The sequence below is a fragment of the Canis lupus genome, chromosome 3 (assembly GCF_048164855.1).
Source record: "Canis lupus baileyi chromosome 3, mCanLup2.hap1, whole genome shotgun sequence".
Taxonomy (NCBI): domain Eukaryota; kingdom Metazoa; phylum Chordata; class Mammalia; order Carnivora; family Canidae; genus Canis; species Canis lupus.
The window spans coordinates 52,332,582-52,357,788 of NC_132840.1; the positions used below are offsets into that span (position 1 = coordinate 52,332,582).

The following is a 25,207-nucleotide window of genomic DNA, read 5'->3' on the forward strand; positions in this document are numbered from 1 at the left end:
AAGATGAGGTAATCAAAATGGTACTGATACAGTATGGTACTGATACAAAATAGACACATAGATCAATGGAGCTGAATAGAAATCGCAGAAATAAACCCACACTTATATGGTTCATTGATCTTCAACAAAGGAGGCAAGAATATGCAATGGGAAACAGATGGTCTCTACAACAAATGGAATTGGGACAATTGGACAGCTACATGCAAAGGAATGAAACTGGACCACTTTCTAACACCATACACAAAAATGAACTCAAAATGGATTAAAGGACCTAAATGAGAAATCTGAAATCAAAAGTCCCAGAAGAGAGCTCAACCAGTAATTTCTCTGACATTGGCCATTACAACATTTTTCTAGTTATGTCTCTCCTGAGACATAACTAGACAAAAATAAACTATTGGGATTTTATCAAAATAAAATGTAAGAAACAATCAACAAAAGTAAAAGATAACCTATTGAATGAGAGGAGACATTTGCAAATGACATATCTGATAAAGGTTAGTATCCAAAATATATAAATAACTTATATAACTCAACAACCAACCAAATAATCTAATAAAAAATGGCAGAAGACATGATAAACATTTCTCCAAAGAAGACATCTAGATAGCCAAGAGACACATGAAAAGATGCTCAATGTTACTCATCATCAGGGAAATACAAATCAAAACCGCAGTAAGATACCACCTCACACCTGTCAGAATGGCTAAAATCAACAACACAAGAAACAACAGGTGTTGGTAAGGATGCAGAGAAAGGGGAATCCTCATGCGCTATTGGTGGGAATGCGAACTGGTGCAGCCACTGTGGAAAACAGTATGGAGGGTCCTCAAAAACTTAAAACAGAATTACCATATGATCCAGTAATTCCGCTACTGAGTATTTACCCAAAGAATATGAAAACATTAACTCACGAAGATATATGCACCCCTATGTTCATAGCAGTAGTATTTACAATAGGCAAATTTCGGAAGCAATCCAAGTGTCCATCAATAGATGAATGCATAAAGATGTAGTGTATAAACAATGGAATATTACTTAGCCATAGAAAGAATGGAATCTTGCCACTTGCAACAACATGGATGGATCCAGAGGGTATAATACTAAGTGAAATAAGTCAGAACAAGATAAATACCATATGGCTTCACTCATATGTAGAATTTAAGAAATAAATAAATTAAGGGGAAAAAAAGAGACAAACCAAGAAACAGACTTTTACTATTGAGAATAAACTGATGGTTACCAGAGGGGAGGTGGGTGGGAAATGAGTGAAATAGATGAAGAAGATTAGGGGTACACTTATGATGAGCACTGAGTCATGTACAAATTGTTAAATCACTATATTGCACACTTGAAACTAACATAATACTGTATATTAACTCTGCTAGACTCAAAATTAAAAAGTAAAAATTTTTTAAAAATTAAAAAAAAATATTTTTCTGTGTTGGGAGAAGTTCTAGATTAGTCGGGGGTTAGAGAGTACTTGGTCTTTACTAAAACCGGGAGGAAGACAATGACCAAGTGTTCCACCCAGAGCTTGGTGGAAACATAGAAACCCAGCTGTAGACAGTGCTGGAGAATCTAAGTACATCTGGAAAACCACTGGAGACTGGGAGAAATACACAGACACCAGAAAACAACCCACAATGAACCATCGCCAAGTCACCATTTCACCATGGGGAGATGATCTGATCACAAGAAGTGATGGGCAGAAGAGGGGGCTGGGTGATCACCACCACTAGATGGGCCACTCCAAGTGCTAGATCTACAGCTGGTCTTTGAGTAACTCTTAGGTCTTTATGACATTTCGTATGATGCCATCAAAACTCTTAAGCACATCGAAAGATTATTGCTACAAGGCTAATGCTGGGATCAGTCTCCATTACTGGTGCTGGATTTTCCTTGGTTTGGTCAACCATATGCTCCATCTCTTTCTGTGGCCATTTGTCCCCTTCATTTTCATAGCCTCCCTACCTCTGTCTTAAAGATCACTGCCTGGGAGCCTCCTAGACCTCTTCCCCTTTTATACATTCTCCATTCCTCCCAACTACCCTCTAGCGGGCACCCTTGATTCCTTCAACCCTATACTACCTTCACTTTTACATCATTTATACCCTTTAATTATGATATATAATTATTCATTACCTGTTTGTATACTACCCACCTCTCCCGACTGCACTAGAAGCTCTGTTGAAGCAGAAATGTTCTATTCACTAACATACCTCAAGCATTTAGAATCATGTCTGACATAGAACATACTCCATAGATAGAAAGTGAAGAAATAGATGCATGAAAAGCCAACCTTATCTAGTCCATTAATTTATATACTCAAGTCTCCCAAATCTGTAATTCTAGGTCAATATTCTCCTGCATTCTAGTTCAATAGAGCACATTACTTAGTCCCTTGCCCTTGGGTTTTCTGTGGGCCCCTCAAATTCCACAGGTGAAACAAGAATCCATCATCTCACCCCAAATCTGCTCTTCTACTCATGGGCTCCATCTTGATAAATGGCTGCCATTTACCCAGTTACCTTAAAGAGAAACCTAAGTGTTATCTCTTGCCTTCCCTTTGTCTCAATTGATATATATATATTTTTTGCTAGCCCTCATGTTTATCCATTTCTGCTGACCATACTCCTGCTCATGCTCTCTGACTCCTCACCTAAATAGAGGCATGTTGTTTAACATTCCCTCTGCCTCCACCTGTCCCTACTGCACCCAAAACTGATGAATAGTCTTGACCCTCAGCTCTCCTCATGGAGGTTCTCCTTCTTGATGACCTTGATGCAAAGCAAAATTAAATGAATCCAAGTAAGAGACCAGAAACCAAAACCCACAAAACAAATTCACAAACTGCTTCCTTGTGATAATAACCGACTAAATAGAAAGACTTTTAGCAAGTGCGATGAAGGAGGGAAGAAGGGAGTAAATAAACGATTTAACAACACTGCATTGAAAAATACAACAGAACCCCTGGTTGAGAGCAGCTTAGAACAATTCTAAGCCAAGACTTTATACAACTTTAGGCTGATAACTTTGTAAGTCAGTGGAATAATGAGAATTTTTTGAAAAATGCAAATTTTAAGGGCACCTGGGTGGTTCAGTCGACTGAGAATCTGACTCTTTGATTTCGGCTTAGGTCATGGTCCTGGGATGATGAGATTGAGCCCCTCATTGGGCTCCTCATTGGGTATGAAGCCCACTTAGGATTCTCTCTCTCCCTCTCCCTCTGCCCCTTCCCCTTCTGTTTCTCCCCCTTCTGCAGTTGTACAAGTCTTCTTAAGGAGAAAATTTGAATACATGAGTAACTATGGACAAAACTAAAGGACAGCTATCACAGGACTACTGCTAAGGGAAGTACCAGAGCCTCCGCAAATTTAATAGGCAATCTTTTCAAACAGCTGATCATTGGGGTCATATTTAAACATTTTCCAAACATGGAAAAATATGGAAAGATAATTATAACTTATTTGTGAAGCATGTATAATCTTGACACTTTAAACCTGACAAGCATAAAACAACAACAAAGACGGTTATTTTTTGTGAACACTGTAGCAGAGAAGACTAGCTATCCATCAAAATTTATGTTCCACCTTTCATGGTAGAGAGACATTGCCAGAAAATCACTGTTCAGCCAGAAAACAAAAGGTTCCCCAGCCCTACCCACTATTTTCGCAGTGGAATAGGAGCAGAAGTGATGTGCTTATTTCTAGGTAGAGGCCTTTAAAATAGGTGAGTGGGTGTTTCCATTCCTTTTTTCCTCTCACTGGCTAGGTACAGAGGATGTGAGGGCTGTCGGGTACAGGTTGACAAATTATGGCCCGTGGGCCTGCTTTTGTAAATAAAGTTTTATTGGAACACACCCATGCCAACTTGTTGACTTATTGCTTAGGACTCTTTGCACTGCAGCAGCAGAGCTGAGTAGTTGTGACAGCTTAAATCGCTTCCTTACTGTCCAGCCCTTTAAGAAAAAGTTTGCTGTCCTGCTCTAGGGAACAGTGGAACAGCCAGGCTGAAGGGGCCTGGGTGCCTGAAAGATCTGCCATTATGGAAAATCCTCCCTGGACTGTTTATGAACAAGATATAAACTTCTATTGTTAAACTGCTGAAATGTTGTGGTTTGTTTAGCAGCAACTCTTACCCTAATAAAATAGATGCAAATCTCAAATAAAATATCAGATATTTCTAGAAAAAACATTCTACATAGGATTTTTCCAGAAATGCAAGGTGATTAGGAAAGAGGGCAATGCATATTCCTAGGTCAAAAAGAAAAGCCATGTGATCATCTTTCTGTGCATGTTGAAATTATTTAAGAATTCAGCATCTGTCTTATACCCTAGTCTTAATAGGATAGGATAGAGAAATGCTTCCTGGGATCCCTGGGTGGCTCAGCGGTTTGGCACCTGCCTTTGGCCCAGGGCGCGATCCTGGAGACCCAGGATCGAATCCCACGTCAGGCTCCCGGTGCATGGAGCCTGCTTCTCCCTCTGCCTGTGTCTCTGCCTCTCTCTCTCTCTCTCTGTGACTATCATAAATAAATGAAAAAAAAAATTAAAAAAAAAAAAAAGAAATGCTTCCTTAGCATACCTAAAAGCTAACATCATATACAGAGGTACGTGAATAAAGAAATCACCATTTATGATAGAAACAAAAAAATTGTTATCAACAAAACAAAACATAACATATATAAAATAATATAATACTGATTGAAGCACTGGCAATGTACAAATAATGATGATTTTCTACTATGTAATATATTTATAATTATTAAATTGCATTTTTCATTATAGAATATGAAATAACATAATGTGCTTTATATAATTCATATCTATAATTTTATATGATACATAACAACATATAGATATCTTATATGTAATAAAATATATATTAAGTTGATCTAATATAGTATATTGTACACTTTATATAAAATTCATATAATTCACAAATATGTAATGTAAACAAAACATGAAAATTCTATATAATTTATACTATGAATATACTATAATTTTTTAGATGATGCTAATTATATCATATACTAATAAAACCTTGATGTTGCTTTTCAAGTATCAGCCAGTGCACCAAGGCAGAAAAAAAATGAGGTGGGAGACAAATTTTCATTATTTGTAGGAGATACGATTATGTACCCAGGCAGTCTAAGATAAATTGAGAAACTCTTGGCCCTATTAAGAAATTCTTCAAAGTTACAAATCAATGTGCAAAATTAATAGATTTCCTATGTCAACCATAATTAACATGACTTTAAAAAAGCATGAAAGATCATTTGAATACGTGGAAAGAGAAACTCTATTCCTGTCTCCAAAGAATTAAAATATTTTAAACATATAAATTACCCATCAACTAATCTATAAATTCACTGCAACCCCAAACAAACAGGTGAAAGGATGAAGAGTGTCGCCCTCACTCCCAGGACCTCTGGGGATGGAGACTCTGGGACAGCGACACCCCACCACCAGGACTCCTGTGCAGTTAGAGGCCCCACCCCCAGGACCCCCAGAGGCCCCGCCCCCAGGGCCCTCAGCCTGTCAGAGCCTTGGCTGCCCTCAGATCCCAAAGCACAGAGGGAAGCCTACCATGGCTTCTAACTACCTTTTATGGCCTCCTTCACAGCAGAATCCACAGGGAGTATATTCTTCTCCACCAGCTCCAGGGGCCCTGGCCGGAGAGCGATCTTTTCATTAAGATCATCTGCGAGTCGGGCTCTTTTCAGCTTCATCTGAGCAGTTGGGATGGACCTCTCTGCAGTGGAGGCTAAGAGGTCGAAACAAGAAGAATCGGTTCTAGAGTTCTGACATCATTTTTGGCTTCGGTGCTGTTTTTTGCTTTTGTAAGCGAACCATTGTGTCGCACCCTAATGATTTTTCAGTGCGATCATGGTCATTTCACATGGATTAGCAGCAAAGACTAGACACTTCCAAATAAAGGCAAATCAAGACGCACGGAAGAGTTAGAGAAACGTGCTTTGCGCCGATTCCTGGGGAAAAAAAATGTGCATTTTGGCAATTCTGTGAGCAGGAAGTCCATGGGGCCTACATTGCTTGTTGACCCTAAACTACAGCATTTGGATGCACATCCTGCCTGTAGGTTGCTTGGCAAGGGCTGGGACTGCCGCAAATCCATCTATTATTATAATTATTTGCAGTATCACTTTCTTAAGGGGTTTAGGTTTGGTGACGTTGTGACACTAAATTATGCCAAAGTCAAGATCCGTTGTAAAAGAAAAAAAAAAATCCCTTTGAGACAATTACGTATTCAACAGGGGAAATTTAAAATTCAATTCATCCAAAGGGCAGTTTCTCATCATTTGGAGGGTGATAAAGGTTGCTAACAAGCCCCGAATCACCCGTGTATTCCTCTTTCTATTACTCCCAGAATCTGTGTAAGAAATTGGAGGAGAGTCTAGTCAACCAGTTGTTGCTCTAATCAGAGCCGTTAGGATTTCGTAAAACTTTGTAGCTTTAGGCTCAACGCTGTAGGTTTAAAAGGGGAGATATTCACACACCAGCCTCCCAGCCCTGTCATTCTATTATTAGCAACCCACTAACCCAGACCTGGTGTCTGGTGGCTGATCTAGAAATCTCCATACAGGAGCAGTCCAGCGATGTCGTATGGTTGCAACAGGTCAGATCTTATTGAGACAAAACATGCGTACTCTGAACCAAAGAACAGGTTCGAATCTCAGTTCTCCCTTGAACTTTCCCTAACGTCCCCTCAGGTCATGCCAAGGGCTTTCTGCTGGGTCCCCTGCCTCAGGGATCTTTTGGATTCATCCTGCACACCAACACAGAATTAATCTTCAAAAAATACTCCTCCCTCAAAACCCCCTGCATGATGCCACTCTGGCTGCACCATGAACGGAGATTCCATCCCCAAACAATCACTCCAGGGGCCCTGGTCCTTCCTTTTCTGTCTCTCATGTCCTACCAAGTTCACCTTTGTAGCTTTGCTTAGTTTCCCCACCCTCGTGTGCTTCCTATCTTCTCCCCACTACCAGCCCAGCAGCCTATTCTTCAGGTCCCAGCACGAAGTCTATCTTAACGTGCCCCTTTTGCTTGTCTGTCTCTAGTACAGAGAGCCATGTTCTCCCATCTTATACTGCTGCTTCCAAAACTAGACCATGAACCTTTGCAAAGAGGGGTCATTTAGTATCTGACAGATCTGTGGTGTCCTACGGTGCTAATTCCCAATATCTGTTGGGGAGAAGAGAGGATCCCACGGGAACCACCAGAGACATGCAACTGAACTGGGGGTTGTGGCAGTTCACAGCCTATTTCAATACAAGACTGTGATGATGTAACAAATAACATTTCTCATGCTTTTTTTTTTTTTTTTTTTTTTTTTTAAGTAGGCGCCATGCTTAGTGTAGAACCCACATGGGGCTCGAACTCATGACCCTGAGATCAAGACCTGAGCGGAGATCAAGAGTCAGATGCTTAAGTGACTAAGCCACCCAGGCGCCCCTTTCATGCATTTTTAATTGTGGTATTACTACATATTTGTCCATCCTAAGCATGGAAAATGCTAAAAAAGTATACAAAACATGAAAGAGTCAAGAAACTCCTCACTTTGAGTCAACTGTTTTTAATAGGTGGATGTCTTTCTTAACTATTTATATTTATTGTTAGGGTTAGGTTTTTGATTGATTGATTGATGCATTTATTTGTTTCAAGATTTGTTTTTAAGTAATCTCTATACCCAACATGGGGCCCGAACCCACAACCTGAGATCAAGAGTCGCACTCTCCAACTGGGCTGCTGAGGCACCCCTGGACTATGTTTATTTTTTTCTTTTCTTTTCTTTTTTTTTTTAAATCACAGAATTGGACTACAAATACTATTTATGTATATGTTTGTCCATCCCCGAATCAGACCATGAATATAGCTTTGTTTTCTGTTTTTTTTTTTCACTCAACGTCATCTTGCAAGCCTTTTCTCATTATATCTTTTTTGTTTTAAAGTCTCATTTGGAGACGCCTGGGTGGCTCAGTGGTTGAGTGTCTGCCTTTGGCTCAGGGTGTGATCTTGGAGTCCTGGGATCGAGTCCCACATCGGGCTCCCTGCATGGAGCCTGCTTCTCCCTCTGCCTGTGTTTCTGCCTCTCTCTGTGTCTCTAATGAATAAATAAAATCTTAAAATAAAATAAAGCAAAAATAAAGTCTCATTTGTAGTGGCTGCAAGGTATTCAATCATCCAGATGATGGATAATTAATTCAGCCAATCCTCTAGTGTTGAACATTTCACTGTTTTCAATGTTTCAACATCAAAAATAACTCCTCAATCAACACCGCTGTATATACATTTTTTGTATGTATGTATATACACTTTTGTATATACGTATATATATTTTTTGTATAAAAAATAAAATATTTTCTTCAGTTAACATACTAGAGGTTCATTACTGGCTAAAGGGTGGACACACTTCAGAGGCATCTGATACATGGCAGGGAGAGAGGCGTGCTCAGGGAGGTTCAGGAAGTAGCACAGCTGAGACTGGAGCCCAGCTCATATCTTCCTGATTTGACTGTCTCTAAGGCCCTAGAACAACTCAAATGACCACTCTGGAATGGCAGGGGACACTTTTTAACAGGACACACAGAGGGAAGAACTCTGGCATGTGGCCCAGTCTTCTGGCTTATGCCTGGGTGCAGACTCACCTTGGAGTATGTGCATATTAACCACGTCGGCGCGGTCGGGCCTGTTTCTGACCTTGTGCTTCAGACCGTCTTCAGCCTGCAAGCACAAACACAGGACATATTCCGCTGGTGACCTCACACAGTTGACCTGCCTCATTTTACCTTTTTAAAAGAGCCTCGGTTTCTCTCAAAGGGGAAAACAGTCCTTCTTTTGGCAAATAGGACCTGCGCGTTATCCCCGGCCTCCTACATTTTGATGCAGGAACACTTAACCAAAGCTTCTCTGGTAATTTTGGGATGGAAACATTCAGTAAAGAGGTAAGAACCCCTGCACCCTAAAAGGCCAGGCAGGTGCATGTTAGTAAAATATTAATAAACCTCCAATGATGCCACACTGTTTGTGTTGTAGTCTGTTCTAGTTCACGGACTCTTAAAACAGCCACGAAACTGACTATGGTTAGAGACAAAATGTACCCCAAGTCCATCTGGTAAAACATGACAATGTACGCTCCCTTCCAAATATTCACCTGCCTTCTCTCTTAGGACCTATGAAGATGTAAATTCAGGAGTATTGTGAACAAAAAGGGCACAGGGAGATTGTTGACCGAATCCCACTGTCCTCTCAACGGTGGAGCTGTCTGTGGGGACGATGTGGGCTCCAGCAGAGCCACATCTAGACCTTGGGCCCCAATTTCCAGGTCTGGGTTTTTAATCCCACTATACTGGATCTCCTATTTGACCCCTGAGAGGGGTCTGGAGATCCCTCCCATTCACTTGAAAGACAATTATTATCCAGGCAGCAGGGACCACAGCCTCACAGGGGCAACTTTGAAGAGGTACCGAGCTCTGCTCCTTTCTCCACCTGCTAAGTAGTTGCAAGGCCATATCTCATAGGCAGAGAGATCCCAGGAGAAAGGCATCCCCTTTGCATTTCCTTCTCATAGTTTTTATGAGTTTTTATTTATCCTCTAAATAGTTTTTATGATATTATTGGTCAGTCAGTTTGTGGAGATCTGCTAAGAAGGTAGAGAGTATATGCCAATCCCCCCTCTAACCTAAAATGCTAAACAAACAAACAGAGAGAGAGAGAGAGAAATAAACCCGCCTTTTGCCTTTAAGTAACTTCCAATCAGCTCTGCTTTCACAGACTCCTACCTTACTATTAAATTGGGTTTTTAAAAACCTGATTATAAGAAAGGGCTGTAAGGCTTTTCAAAGTCTCTCAGACTTCTGCGGCACCCTTGCAATGATCTTCCCAACATCACAAAGATTGGGGATGTGTTTTTCTTAAAAGCTAAAAAGTAGATTTAAAGCTAAATGTGTTCAAATGCATTTTCTAAAGTTTTTGGTTCATAGGAGAAAGATTCCCTATGGTGTGGGTGGGGTTGGCGGGTCGGGGGGTGGTGGTGAAGGGGGCATGTATCAAGTTTGTGGTAGAAATTTCACCTGCTTTAGCCAAAGCTGAGCACTCAGAGATCTATACCCTGGGGTCCAAGGTAAGAAAGGGGGCAGTTTGAAAAACAAAAATTACCTTGTCACTATCCAAATGTTTTCTTTGCTCATGGAATTCAGTTGGACTTTTCAGTGCTGCAAGGAAAAGACAGGGAGGTGAGCAGAGGCAGGCTCAGGGCATCGAGCAGCGAGATGGGATTTGCTGGTGCGCTTGCTGAGCGGTGCGCAGACAGGATGGACGTGAGCGCCTTTATTAGGCCACAAGCAATTGAAGACGAGAGGCCTGGAGGACACCAGCTTCCCTGAAGCCAGAGGGTCCAGAGGAAGGTGGAATCAAGGGTGAGCACAGGAGGAGAAGCAGAGGCAGACGTGCGACAGGGGGAGAGGTGGTGGAGACAGGGCATTCCGAGATCCTGAGAAGGCACGGGGACCCGTGGCAGACCGGATGCTGACCCAGAGTGAGGGACAGGGGCGGATGGGGTAGCTAACGCCCTCTTCCACTTTGCTCTGCCCCTGGGTGCAGAAATCCGGGAGGACGCTGCAGACCATGGGGGATGCGTCCCAACTGCAGGGAAGGGACTCGAGCTTTGGATGAGGTCCGTGACTGCTTGGACAGGAAGGCGCAAACTGAGGGTGCTGGGGTGAGAAGACAGAACCAGACTTCGAGGGCCAGAAGGGGCCCTGGAGATGGTGAAATGAGCTCCCGCCCTGGGGAAACTGAGTCCACAGCAATTGGCTGAACTTGCCCAGGGTCACAGTTTGGGCTCAGGGCCTAGGTCCTTTGACAACTTTGCTTCTTCCGGTGTGATGTTCAAAACATCAACACCCGGGAGACACAGGCATTGGTCAGCCAAAGCACACGCAGCCTGAACCGCCAGGACCTAGGGCCTCCTCCATCCTTCTCTCTTCCTCCTACTCTCCAGTGGGGAAACCTTTGACTCAGCAAAGCAGCAGAACGGTGCTGGGCAACATTCTGCATCTCTTATGAGCTTTCCTGAGCCCCCCTGAAACCATCAGTCAGGAGCTACAATCACTTCGCATCCTAAGCGATGAGGTCGGTCAGAGGGCACAGACCTGCACTGAATGCCTTTCTAAGCCTGGGCAAGCCCATGACCAACATGATCTGGGGTCCAAGTGTCACTCCAGGAGTTGTCCACTCTTAAGTGGCAGGCAATGAGATATTCTTCCAAGGTTTGGCCAGCTTAAAAATTGGGTTTCTGACCAGATGGGCCCTTGGAGGTGTGTGTATATGTGTATGTGAATGTGTGAGTCTCGTTCCGTCTTTATGGTAAATTCTAAATTCGAGCACAGATTTTCAGGAGGGCTTGTTAGACATCCAACAAATGGCATTGTAGTCCTGGCAGTTGGTCGACCACCTTATCATCCTCTAAGGCACGCTCCTTCCTCCTCAGCCTCCTTGCCCCCCTGGGATGGTCCCAGCGGGCTGCCTTGTGCCAAGTATGCTGGGCGAGTACCTGCCTCCTCACCCTGAGCAGACATTAAGGGGCTTCCTTTCTTATGGGAAGAATAATGGAATGTGTAGCTTGAATATTACATTTCCCATCAATCCAACATGTCTCTCTTTGTTGATTTCGCTCCTAAAAGGGGCTTCTGGGGAGCCTGGGTGGCTCTGTGGTTGAGCATCTGCCTTCCGCTCAGGGTGTGATCCTGGGGTCGTGGGATCGAGTCCTGCATCGGGCCTGCTTCTCTCTGCCTGTGTCTCTGTATCTCTCTGTGTGTCCCCCATAAATAAATAAAGTCTTTAAAAATGGGGGGTTCTTTGCAAAATCTTCCATTTCCAATGTTCCCCCTATACAACATCCCCCTACACACACACACACACACACACACACACACTTGTCCCCACTCAGTAGCTCTGGGAAATCATATGGAGAAATGTGCCATGCTTCTGCATTGCTTGTGCATTTTCTCTGATTTGGATCTGGTCGCCATTCCTTGTAAGGAGGCTTGTGTTTTCCTGTATTTGATCACAGCTGCAGTCTATACTGATGGAGCTCTGAAAGCAACTCCTGATCCCAAGGCAACCAGATCCTACAAGTCTGCTTGAAGTCCAGGGGAGCCCTGGTCAATCTGTACAATCTGACCCAATAGGTCTTCCCCTCCATCCCTTAGTCTGGTGGCCATCTAGTTCGGGATTACATATTGGTGTTGGCCAAATCACTTACATACTCTGGAAATGATCTTTGTGTGGCTGTCTTAAGTGGTTAAAAAGAATTAACACATCCTTTTCCTTAAGCAGCAGCCCTAAGGGAGCAGTATGAATCTCTCCTGATGTATCACTTAGATTCCAAACTCAATTGTTTTTTTTTTTTTAATTGTGCTTAGGAATTAGGAGGAATTTATCTAGTTCTCTTGCCCCTGAGACTCTTCAATTCCTATTAGCAGAGTTTATTAATTGTTCTAAGAAACAATGCATTCCCTGTATCTTAGCTTTGGAGAGCCATAATTCATCACTTCTTGGTGTTAATAACTTGTGAAATGATTTGTGCAGTCCAGGTCTCTGATGCCAGGAGCACAAAGGTTCTGGAACCTTCTATCACAGAGACAGAGTGGGAGACACTATGTCCATTTGGCAAGGACTTGGGAAGAAAGCCAAAGAGGTCCACACACTGTGTTTTACCACACGCTGTTCTCCTCAGGGCTTTAGGGATGTTATAAGGGGTATTGGCTTGGGGTCACACCACGGAAAACTATCCTGCCATGGCCCTGTGATTGACATTTGCTTTTTCCATGACTCCAGAGAATGTGGGGTTTTAGCCAGCTCCCCTGAGGGCCAGCGAAAGCCATTAATGCACCCCCCCAAGTTGACTTTTTGGAAAATACACAAAGGGCCTCTTGCCACCAGCCCTGGGAGTATCAGATGACAAAATTTTGTGTTTTTGGGGACGCTGACATTTAAGATTGAAAAGGAATTTGGATTTCTAATTTAAAAAAATAATAAGTCAACGGGATTTCAAATTAAAACATGGTTGTAAATTCAGTCAGCCACACATCTGACTTGCTCCCCCTGGAGGAAGATTAATCACTTCTCACAAGGGAATTCATGTTTTCACCTCAGAGTTTAGCTACGGCCTATTCCTATTTCGGTCCCGCAGCTCCAGCTAATTTGGGTCAGCTGTGTGTATAAACATTTGCTTACTAAAGCTCAGGAAAGAGCCCCAGGAAAGAACAGGCCTCCTGCGGTCTCCAGCTCTGGACTCTAACCTCATGTCTCCAATGGGAGCCCAGGGAAAAAAAGAATATAGGCCCTAGGGCCACTGAGACATCAGTGAAGGGGACAGGCTGACTCCTCAGTGCAGGGTGGAGGGAGCCTGTTGTTGGCAGCAGCTCTCACGGGGTCGCTCCCTCCAAGGCTTGTTGGACAGAACCCAGTTCCCTCGACATCACAGATAAGGAGGGTGATGCAGAATCATAGGGCTGGTGTCCCAGGGCGGCAACCAGGACAGTGGTTCTCAACCTCCTGGACTGGCATCTTCGGGATGCTAGCTTGTCAGAAATGCCAATTCACAGGCTCTACCACGGGACCCTTGGGGGGTGGGCCCTGGGGATCTGTGGTGGAAACACAGCCGTCCTTGCTGATCCTGATGCCCCAGTTTGCAACTCGCTGCTCTGGAGTTCACTAGGCCACTAGGTCCCACTCTAGGGTCCTCAGGAACCCAGGAGTTCCAAATAAGAGAAGTGAATTTCTAGGATTTTCAGCATTTCAAAGAACAAATGAAAAAGGGAATGTGTGCCTGGAGAAAGGCTGATTAGCCTAAGGGAATGGTCACTTTTCATTGTTGCTGCCTAGGATCCTAACGGAGTGCTTGGGGATGGCTGTTCTCACCAAAAAGCACAGGCTGGTCAGTTTTCAATGCCAATTAATTAATCAAAAACAGATATATGGATCCTTAATTCATCAATGTGGGCTTCTTTGGGTGGGTGGGGGGAGGACAAAACAATTTCAAACATAGTGTGGAGTATAATTAAAATCGTCTTCAGGCGCCTGGGCGGCTCAATGGTTGAGTGTCTGACTTTGGTCCTGGGATCGAGTCCCGCATCGAGATCCCTGCAGGGAACCTGCTTCTCCCTCTGCCTGTGTCTCTGCCTCTCTGTGTCACTCATAAATGAAAAAAAAAAAAAAAATATATATATATATATTTTTAAATCTTTAAAAAGAAATCTTGGGTGACTGAAAATTTGGGAACCACCCGTCTTGGCTCTTTGTCTCCTCAAACACATGTGAGTCTCCCACCTATAAAATGCTGGTCTATCTGTTCGCCTCACTTTTAAAGACCAACCAGATTGTGAATGGCTCTCTTCTGAGCAGGTGAGGTACATGCTCTGTGTAACTGTGAACGCTTTGGAAATCACATTCCTTCTTAGGTTGGCAATGAACTGTTTATTTGGCACCCAAAGAAGAATCCCAGGTATCCAAAAAGGTAGCTTTGTTATACTTAAGACCTGGCTGCATACTTGGGAGAGTTTAATGCAACATACGTGATACGTTGGCAGTTCTCGGAAGAAGAGTTCAAAGCATGCATGTCATCACTGGCTTACTAGTTTCTAAGGAAGAAGGAACCAGAAGGTAGAAGGAGGGAGAAGACAACATTTAGGATTCTAGACCCCCATATTGGCTCGGCATGGAAATTCAGAGTGCCTTTGCCTGTCCTGGAACTTGATATGTTAGAAAGGAAGGGGGTGCCTGGGTGGCTCAGTTGGGTAAGCCTCTGCCTTTGGTTTGAGTGATCTCAGGGTCCTGGGATTGAGCCCCACATCAGGCTCCCTGCTCAGCGGGGAGCCCTCTCCCTTTCCCTCTATGCTCTCTCTCTAATAATAAAATCTTTTTTAAGAAAAGAAAAGAAAGGGAGGAGGCAGACAGATTAAAACCCTCGCGCCGTGTGCTGCTCAAACAGCCAACAGTGTGTGTGCTAGGGTGCTGGAGGGAGAAGCCAAGTCAGATGGGTGCATGGAGAAGAGGAGGAAAGACTTTGCAGAGTCGACTTCTCAAAACTATCATGAAGCTGCATGTGGTGTGGGAACAGGAGTGTGCCCAGTCATTCTTGCTGCTATTCAGGAGAGGGACCACAGAGAATTCGGGGATTTACCAAGGCTTTGCTGTGGCTGGGATTAGTCTGCAAAACAAATAAGGTGGCACCGTTCATAGACAGCTCATCGTATTTTTCAATTCATTTACTCTGATCAGATCAAGGACCCAAGCTGCCCGGCACTACGTTCTGGCCAGAGGCAGCTTTCTGGAAGTTTCTGTGGAGACGCCGCAGGCTCTCTGGGGCTCCAGTCTACTGCAGTTGTCTTGTTCTCCGTATTTGAGGACAATAAGCTACCTGTTCCCTCCTCTCTCCCCTGGGTTCCAACATCACTATTTGGAACAACAGAGCAGGGGTGATCTGGGGCCCCTTCCAGACCATCTGTTTCAGATGAAACAGAACCCATGCCTGACCACTCTGTGTTCCCCAGGGTCCTCCTCACAGCAGTTGGTCAAAACACTACTGAATTGCTGTGATCATTCGTTGCACCTGCTCCATAGAGCTGATCATCCTTTCCAAGTGGTTGCAATAAAGTGGTGGTGTTTTAGTTTCCACCCAGGAGAATGATGCCCGAGGAAAAGAATTATAGTGGAGAAAATCCGCATGAGAAATGGTGAACAGATCCAAGCCCCACAGGTCAACAGGGGAGGCTCTGTCCTCAAGCCACGAGAAAACAGAGAATGGAGATGTCTTTTGTGGCCTTGACCCCAATAGGGAGGGGCAGTGATATGCTCCCTTTGAATACTGGCTGGTGGTGGCAAAGGAGGCAACTTGAAATCTTCATTTAGAGATTCAGAGGTGGGATTTTTGGAGACAAGTCCAAGTAATACATTCCTAAAGTAATATTTCTGAGCTAATTTCGAGAGGGTATTTCACTGAGATTTCATGGCTATTTTGACAATGTGAATTCTACAAATTCTACAACGGTATTATAAATGTGAAAGCAATCTTAGAATCTGGTTAGGCCCCAAGCTCCTGGTCTGAGAACCTCTCCCCACTATTGAAAGTTGTTCTAGGGGTTCCCTGCTGGCCTCAGCACTCTGCCCTTCTTGACTAAATTCAAGGAACAATGACTTTACATTCATTCAAAGCACCTGGTGGGGGAGAACCCCAGATCCATAATGGACAAAAGTGAGAAATGAGTAAATTCTTAAGAGAAGTGATTGAGGGGGATTATGAAAGAGAATTTGTGCCTGGTTGCTGTGGCCTTTTTGTTACTCATCAGGAACTTCAAAACCTGCAGGATACATGCCCAAGAAGAAGGAAGGAGTTAAATTCAATCCACTTGGACTAGTTTCATTAGTCAACTGAAATTACACATGGCTCGGTTCATTGGAGTCAGTAGGGAGAGAAACTTTCATGATCAATTTGATGTGCAAGTGAAGTAAGATCTGCATGGCTAATGCAGTGGAACTTTTTCTTCACTCTTGGTCATGGTGAGGTATAGATGATGGTGGAAAACCTGACACCATCTTGTTAAAGCCATTGGGTTCTCCTTGGCATTTCCACATACGTATATTTTTGACTTCCCTAAATTCCAACTGAATTTTTTGGCCACAAAAGGCTTGAGAGGAACTCAAGGAAGTGCTTTCAAAGTCCAAGCGATTCCTTTGGAAATTTTGAGGGAAGAACTCTACACAGGGACCAATCCCAACATAGGTTCTAGCCTCAGCTCTGCCACAAGAGGGGTGGCAATGCCTTTGAGGTTTAATCTGATGTAAAACCCACGAGGAATTCTGCCAAAGGATAGCAGGTGTTTTTGTGGACCTGTTAGGAATAGTGATGCTATGCAGTAATATCGGGACAATTAATAGTTCGCTTGGCGATTAGCTTTCAAAATAGCCATTTTATGACAGGCTTTAAAACCTGGTGGGGTGGGGGGAGGATTGCAGTTATTTCAAACTTTATGGGTAAAGTGAGATTGTATTAATAATTATGTAACAAATTCCACCTTGAATTTTACTACTGTGGGTTTCCTACCACCTCTTCCTCTAAAATCCTGAATCTGCTCAAGGAACATTCCTGCTCATTGTCCCTACAGGGCCGAGCACACACCCTGCATACAGTCTGGCTCATAACAAAATTTGGAATTTGACTGAATCGATAGGACCCCTGAGACTGCCTGTTCTCATTTCCTTCTCCTGATGGGTTGCCTTTACACACATCCCTAGCGGTACCCAAGCAAACACATGCTGCTCGGCACTGCATTGAGATGGCATGTTTAATCTCTAGTTGGGCTGATGAGGCTCATCATCTTCACCTCTCTTCCCCCCCCCCCCCCCAATCTCTCAGCATGTGAAAGATTTGTCCTGGATCTAACTTTCTGAGAAGAACTAAGTAGTCGAGGTCTGTCCAGGCTGGGCTTGCTGTGTGCACCTGCTGTGGCTTTGACATTTTTCCACAGCAGAATCTATACCCTCTGGAAGCCTAGCTAAGAGGTGCTGGCTGAAGACTAGGGAAAATGGATGACACTTAATTAATCTTTATCATTTTGCTGAATTAGAAAGGAAAAAAAAAATCATTTCGCTCTCATAGGACTTTTTTTTCCCCCCGGTAATTAATGTTCGACGGACTAAGGATGCAAAATTTCTGTCAAGCAGGACTTCGTTAATAGGTATGCTATTTGATTCTGGAAATCCTGGAGAACAAAATGTCATAGCCCCACTGGACCCCACTCTACAAATGGACATTGAATTGACAAAACGTACATAGAGGCGTTATTTTCAAGTGTTTTATAGGGTTCATTCCTATCTTCCCTAGGTGTTCTTATGGATTCTCAGAGATTTAACCTCATAAGCCTCAGAAAAGAAAGGGAAAAAAAGTTTATTTTCAACCAAATGCTGGCTGCAAGACCCCAGTTTAGCGTACTTAAGCACACAAGTCGAGTTTTAGATCAGCTGTGAACAGCTTGAGTGAATTGAGAGGGCCTGGGTCTCTACTCCATGTGCCCTTCCAGAATCAAAGAAAAGAAACATCAGTGGGGCAATAGATTATTTTAATACTACCCAACTAGATGTGCTCCTCATATATTTGAGGGCATGGGCACAGATTGTGGCCCACAGGAAGGATCCTGGTGGAACTACACACTTCCACTTAGTGAATAATTCTTCTAGATGATGCTTAACCAGGTCAGCTTCTACACATGTGTAACAGGATTCTGAAAAAGGCTGGTCTGGTCAGCTGTGAGTGAAAATGTACCTATCTGACCAGAAGTCTGTAGACCTTTCTTCTCACCTGTGTTTTTAGCACCTCCACTAGTGGGCTGAGATGAAACAGGCCATTCAGATGTGATCCTATGGTTTCTCATCACCTCTGTACAAATTGTGCAAGCAGCTTGTAAATTATGGGGTGAGCTGTTTCTTTTGTGCTTATTAGCAAACCTCTAAAAATGTTGCTCTACTATAAGGTCACCTGCTGTTTACTGTATGGAGGGCTTAGCCATTAACAAAGAGCTATTTTTGAATTATAATGGAAAAGGCTTTGAAACATTCTCAGTCCTGTTCTGGCTCTGGAGCATGGACTATATACTTAAAATTTTAGACCTTGGGTCATGGGGCTCTAATATTACTAACCGCAGGACATTATATCCAGGCCAAACTGCTTATTGCATGCTAAACTCCAAAGTAATAGGACAGATCTGGATTTCTGCAAGAATCATGGATTTTGACTTTTACATTTTATTGGGGAAGAAAATTTAAAAATATGACCTAAAGGAGCTTGAACTGTGACTTCATTCATTCGGGGCACCCCTTCTGTGTGTTTCTATAGGCAAGCAAGAGTTAGCTTTAATTACTAACTTGGTAGGAAATTTGAAATCTCTCTACTAAAAGATACAATCCTTCTTCTTTGACCCAAATTATGGCCAGTAACTCAACATTATACCATTTATACTAGAAAGCCATTGCTTCTCTGTTCCAGGAAGGAAGCACTTGGCAACATTAAATTAATTGTGGACTCAAGTACCCCAAACAGAATTGAAACCGAGGTGGTAAGAGGATGCATACGTGATTGATGCTTCTGGAAAGAACAGTGACAACATCCTAAAAGTAACAGAAGGGTGAGGGGTGCCCACAGTGAATTACGTTTACTCTAAAAACAAACCCACCAATTGGAATTTTAGCTACCACCTCTATCATTAAAGGGAAGCCCCTGCAGCTGAGTAGCATCTGGGGCAAAGCATTCATATGTGGAGTTTCTGTCGACATGGAGTCTATGAGGCTCTTGGGAGACTCATCCCCAGGCTTAGGCTCAATGACCCCTGAGGTACTTTTCATCTCCCACATCACATGGTCCCGAACAAGAGATACGGCTACTCACGTGGTGTTATGCCTTGGTTAGCCAGCTGTTCTTGGGTCCTTCTCTGTTGAAGTCGTAACTGCAAAACTTCGAAAAGAAAGTGTTAGTTTGTAAGTTGGGCTGCATGTGATTATAGTCATTTACATTTACATCAGAATTTTCACCCAGCTCTTCTCATTTTAATCTTATTTTTTAAAAGATCTTATTTATTTATTCAGAGAGACTGAGTGCTTGTGCAAGGGGAGGAGGGGCAGAATGAGAAGGAGAAAAAAATCTCAGGTAGGCTCCACACTCAACGTGGAGCCCGACATGGGGCTTGATCTCAAGACCCACGAGATCATGACCTGAACCCAAATCAAGAGTTGGACGCTTAAAGGATGGAGTCACCCAGAAGCTCCTCATTTTATTTTTAGAACAGTCTTGAACATTTGTGTGAGGTACATTTGTATTTCTGTTGCAGATGTGTAGAAAGAAAAGAGACCCTGAGGGGGTTGCAGGGATTTTCAGGAAATCTGTGACAAGTTGTAACTGTAACACTCCTCTCCTCTTTTAGAGTGAATGTTGTCCTCACAGCACTATGCTCCCTGTCTCACTATCATCCACTTTGGAGATAAACACCAGCCGATTCTGCTGGGAATTTGCCTGCATTTTCAAAAGGGCAAATGAAGAAAGCAATAAATAGACTTTGGAGTGGGTGGGTTAAAATCTTATCTCTAGCCTCTTCAAAAGATGGGAGTTGCTTAACCTTAACCTTTCTGATTCCTGATTCCCTCACCTGTAAATGGGAACAATGCCTACCTTGAGGTGTTGCTATGAAGTTTGATAAACAGTATATGCAAGTTGCTTAGCAGAGTGGCACAAAATAATTCATCAATAAGCAGGGGCATTCTGAGCATTTGGGATTCCTTTGGAATTTCAAAGATGGACTACTCCAGTCATGCTTTGCTTAGAAAAGTTTGAACTTTATAAAACTTTGTTGCTATCCATAGCACAAATATATTATATGTATCATATATATATATATACATATAAATAGTTCTAAAAACTATATTTAAAATTATGAGTGTAGCATTTGTGATTTTCTCCTACTCCCTCTCTACTTTCCCCCTAAAAATTCTATCTTTGGGCATTTAGCCTCTCCCTTATGGATATTCCATTTTCTCAGGGAGATTCTTCTTCTCCTTCTCCTTCTAAAGATTTACTTATTTATTTGAGAGAGAGAGAGAGAGAGAGCACACATGCACCCATGTGAACTAGGGGAGGGGCAGGGGGAGAAGGAAAGAATCTCAGGCAGATACCCCACAGAGCATGGAGCCTTACGTGGGGCTCTATCTCACAACCCTGAGACCATAACCTGGGCCAAAATCAAGAGTTGGATGCTTAACTGACTGAGCCACCCAGGAGCCCCGCTTAGTAAGATTCTAAGTTTACCCTCTTGGCCCTGGCATTTAAATTGCTCAGAATAAGGATAGAAAGAGCAGAAGTTTGCAAAAAGAGGGATTGGTCTAATCAACTTATAATGAAAAGAGAGAACAAGAGAACTGTTTTTAGGAAGAGAAAATTAGAATGGAGAGAAGAAGGGCAAAAATAGGAAGGTATGTGGGCTGACTTTCAAGTTTATTTAGTATCTTGGAGTAAAGCATCAGAGCAAATGCAGTCACGATACTGAAAGAGTAACAGGGAAAGATAATTTTTTAAAGTTCTGCTATGGTTTTGAAATGGATCCCCATCCATCTTCTTTGAGAGAGATCAATGCTGCTGAATTGCTTTTAATGACTTTTGGTTGCTAGACTGTGCTTCGCCATAGCCTCATTTCACTCTAAGGTAGGATTAGACAATAAAGACCAAAAAAGAGAAAATGATATGAGAGTTTGTTTTTTAAGACCTCCTTCAGAAAAAACCTCCCACTAAATAAAATCTGTAAACTCTGAACAAAATATGAGAAATAACAACCCAAGGATTCTGAACAGGAAACAAAGTCAGGTAGATTGCAGAGAGGAGTTGAAGCTTGGAGAAGTAACTTGCATGGGGTGAGTTTCCCATTTGGGGGAAAACTGAGGGTGACCTGCAGTCATGAAGTGGCAGGTCACAGGCAACTAAGTCTCTAATAGAAAATGTGCTCATCTTTCTGGCCAGAGGAATCAGAGAAAGGTACCTGGACAACCATGGCTGATGACCATACACTAATGAGGAGGACATCACATAGGGGAGAGAATTAGAGAGGGAAGGGATCCCCTAACTATGTGTAGAACCCTTGCAAGTTTCAGGTTGATCCCTTAATGATGTTTCCATGGGGCAGACTCAAAGCAGCAGGGCAAAGGTTTAAAATTAAACTGAAATGTGAACCTCTGTGCACATAGGCAAAAAAGGACCTACTGTTTGAATCTACCTGGGTTAATTGTGTGCTGAAACAAAATGAAACAAAACAAAGCAAAACAAAACCAGCATTCTCCAGAGGATTACAAAAGAACTAAAAATTTATGTAACACAAGGCAGAATGTCCAGGACACAATCCAAAATTACTCTACACACAAAGAACCAGGAAGAACCAGGAAAATATGATCCATTTTAAACAGAAAAGACAATTAACTGATGCTAGCCTTGAGATGATCTAGATGTTGGAATTATCACACTAAAGCCTTAAAGTAGTCCTCCTCCTCCTCCTCCTCCTTCTTCTTTCTTCTTCTTCTTCTTCTTCTTCTTCTTCTTCTTCTTCTTCTTCTTCTTCTTCTTCTTCTTCTTTTCTTCTTTCTTCTTTCTTCTTCTTCTTCTTCTTCTTCTTCATCTTTTTCTTCTTCTTCAAGATTGAGAGAGAGAGAGAGAGAAGGGATGGGCAGAGGGAGAGGGAGAATCCTACTATGCTAGGCACGGAGCCTGACTTGGGGCTTGATCTCACAACCCGGAAATCATGACTTGAGCTGAAATCAAGAGTCTCAGCTATCCAGGTGCCCCTAAAGTAGTTATTTTCAACTATGTTCAATGAAGTAAAAGAAAACAGGCTTGAAATAAGTGATAGGAAATCTCAGCAGCAAAATAGACACATAAGAAGAAACCATAAAAAATCAAAACTTAATGTTAGAGTATCTGTAATAATCCATGAATGAGCTGAATAAAAGAATAAACATCAAGGGCACTTGGGTAGCTCAGTTCATTGAGGGTCTGACTCTTGATGTTAGTTCAGGTCTTGATCTCACAGTTGTGAGTCTGAGCACCATGTTGGGCTCCACACTGGGCACGGAGCTTGCTTTTAAAAAATAGAATAAATATCAGAGGGAATGAATCAGTAAACTTGAAGATAGATCAAAATAGAGAGGAAATTAATGGGAAAAAATGGACACACGAATAGCCTCATGGACCTGTACCACAATATCAAAAACTCTAAAATCAGCTAATTAGAGTCCCAGAAAGAGGGCAGGGAGAAAAATAATAGCCCCAAACTCCCCAAATTCCATCAAAGACATGAATTCACAGATTCCAAAAGGTCGATAAAACCCAAACCAGACATATTCACAGACAACCACACTTAGGTACATCATAATCGAATGGCTGCACCAAAGACAAAGAGTAAATCCTAAAAGTATCCAGGGAAAAACAACACATTATATAAAGGGAAACACTGATTCTTATCCAGAAAGCATGGAAGCCAGATGGTAAAACAAAAACAAAATGCAAAACACAAAACACGAAACAAATGTCAACACCGAATAGGAAATGTCCTCTAGAAACGAAGATAAAGATGCGAAAAGGGAAAGTAAGATAATTTGTTGCCAGCAAATTTTACTACAAGAAATGCTTAAGGAAATCTTCAGGCTGAATTGAAATTAAAGCAGAAAGAAATCTGGATATTGAGGAATAACTAAAGAGTATCAGAAATAATAACTCTTTTGGTAAATATTAAATTTTTTCTTTTTCTTCTTAAGTTTTAACAGAATGTATGTAACTGTTTAAAGAAAAGTTATAATATTGTCTCGTGATGTTCCTAAGGCATGTAGACATACTACAGATTACAACAATAACATAGAAGGTCCTTTTTGACTGCAAGATTTCTACATTTTACATATTATGGTATAATATTAACCATAGGTAGCCTGCAAAAGATTAAGGAAGAACAACTAATGCAAATACAAAGAGGAGGTGAGCCTGGGTGGCTCAGTCAGTTAAGCACCTGACTCTTGATCTCAGGGTCATGAGTTCAAGCCCTGTGTTGGACATGGAGACTACTTAAAAAAAAAAAATACAAAGAATAGCTTAAGAAAAACCCAATAAATTAAATGAAATGCTAAAAAAATATTCAAACAATCCAAAAGAATGCAAAAAGTAGGGAATATAGAAACAAAAAACAGTGGATGAACAGAAGATAAATATGAAAATGGCAGAGATCCAAAAACATTAATAATTACACTAAATTTCAATGGTCTAAACCCTCAAATTGAAAGGCAAAGGTGAGCAGAATGAATAAAAATTCAATATGCAATAGTGTGCTGTCTACAAGAAACACACTTTGTATATAACAATTCAGATTGGTTGCAAGTAAATAGATGGGGGGAAATATACCTATAAACAAGAAGCATAAGTAAGCTAGACTAGTTATCCAATATAAGATAAAAGAGATTTCAAGCCAAAGGGTATTATTGGAGAGAAAGAAGGTCCATAGCACTTGCCAGATTCCCAAAGAGGTCCAAAGCCTCCAAAATTTAAATCCCACTAATCCAGAAATTTGAAATCCAGGGTTTTGAGAGCATGCACTAGAGTCAAGTTATAATGAGGTTGACAAAGAAGTCTCAGGAAAAAAGGATTAGTTTAATTTTAAACAATCTGAATTTTAGGAGTCCCAGTAAATTATAATATTTCTGATATGCAATTTGAGAAATAGGGCTGGAGAAAGGCTTAGGGGTCAGAGCTGATTTGGGATATTGTCTCCAAATAAGTGGCCACGAAAACTTTTAATCAGAATTCCTAAAAAAGACAGGTATGCGATCAGAGGAAAGATAAAATGAAAATAGGAATAAAAATTATCTGACAAATCAAGAAAGTATAACATTAAAAGGAGCTGGTAAAGGGCATAATTAGTGTTGGGTGTGTAATGTGGAGAAATTATTGCACTATTTGACATCAGTCATTCCATACTCATCACTTTTTAGCTAAGCATTTGCAGATTTTCATGTTCAAAAGATCAAAAGCATGATTCGTTATATTCCTTCAACCTTTCAGTAAGTATCTGATCGTTGGCTCTGTGAGAGACATGCTTGTTACCAGCCTAACTGCTGAATAGGATGGGCAGTTACCATTCTCAGTGTTTACTTCCCGGCTGGTGAGATCAACACAATTTTTCCTGAACACATAGTTTTTTTATTCCTTTTTGGTTTTTTTCCTATTTTATTTTGCCTTTTCTGGAATAATTTCTTTCCCCAAAGAAAGAAGAAGCTGGTCTTCAGGAGCTTTTTTTCATTCCCTGAACCTGTATACAATGTACATGCACATGCATATTTTTGTGGATTGGCCTGTGACTTCTGTCAGATTTTAAGAAGTCTCTGGGACCTCCAGAAGTTAAGTGCCCTCAATTCTGACCTAGACTAGATCATCTCACATCTATTCCAGGAGGCCCTCTCCTTATAGTGCACCTTACACGTGTAACCAAACTAATTTCCCTGAAACTCTATTTTCGGATGATTCCTTTGTGTAGTATCCTCGAGTGGCTCCTGATTCTGGGGTTTGAGGTCTTCTCCACAAGCACAATTCCCACACAAACTCTCTCCTCCAG

At 42.1% G+C, this 25,207-nt stretch overlaps 1 protein-coding gene across 20 annotated transcripts in view; it reads right to left on the minus strand.

Annotated features, from left to right (window-relative positions):
* MYOCD (myocardin) overlaps nucleotides 1–25,207 on the minus strand; it is a 306,072-nt gene that overhangs the window by 43,125 nt on the left and 237,740 nt on the right. For 13 of the 20 annotated variants that reach the window (XM_072821087.1, XM_072821089.1, XM_072821084.1 and 10 more), the window contains 4 exons: nucleotides 19,468–19,533; nucleotides 10,182–10,237; nucleotides 8,672–8,747; nucleotides 5,608–5,769 (listed from right to left, as the gene is read on the minus strand). In XM_072821087.1, the coding sequence (XP_072677188.1) occupies nucleotides 5,608–5,769; nucleotides 8,672–8,687 (178 nt within the window). In that variant the 5' untranslated portion in view covers nucleotides 8,688–8,747; nucleotides 10,182–10,237; nucleotides 19,468–19,533. Of the gene's footprint in view, nucleotides 1–5,607; nucleotides 5,993–8,671; nucleotides 8,748–10,181; nucleotides 10,238–15,210; nucleotides 15,238–19,467; nucleotides 19,534–25,207 lie in introns of all 20 variants that reach the window. The other 7 variants (XM_072821086.1, XM_072821091.1, XM_072821085.1 and 4 more) reach the window with 3 other exon arrangements.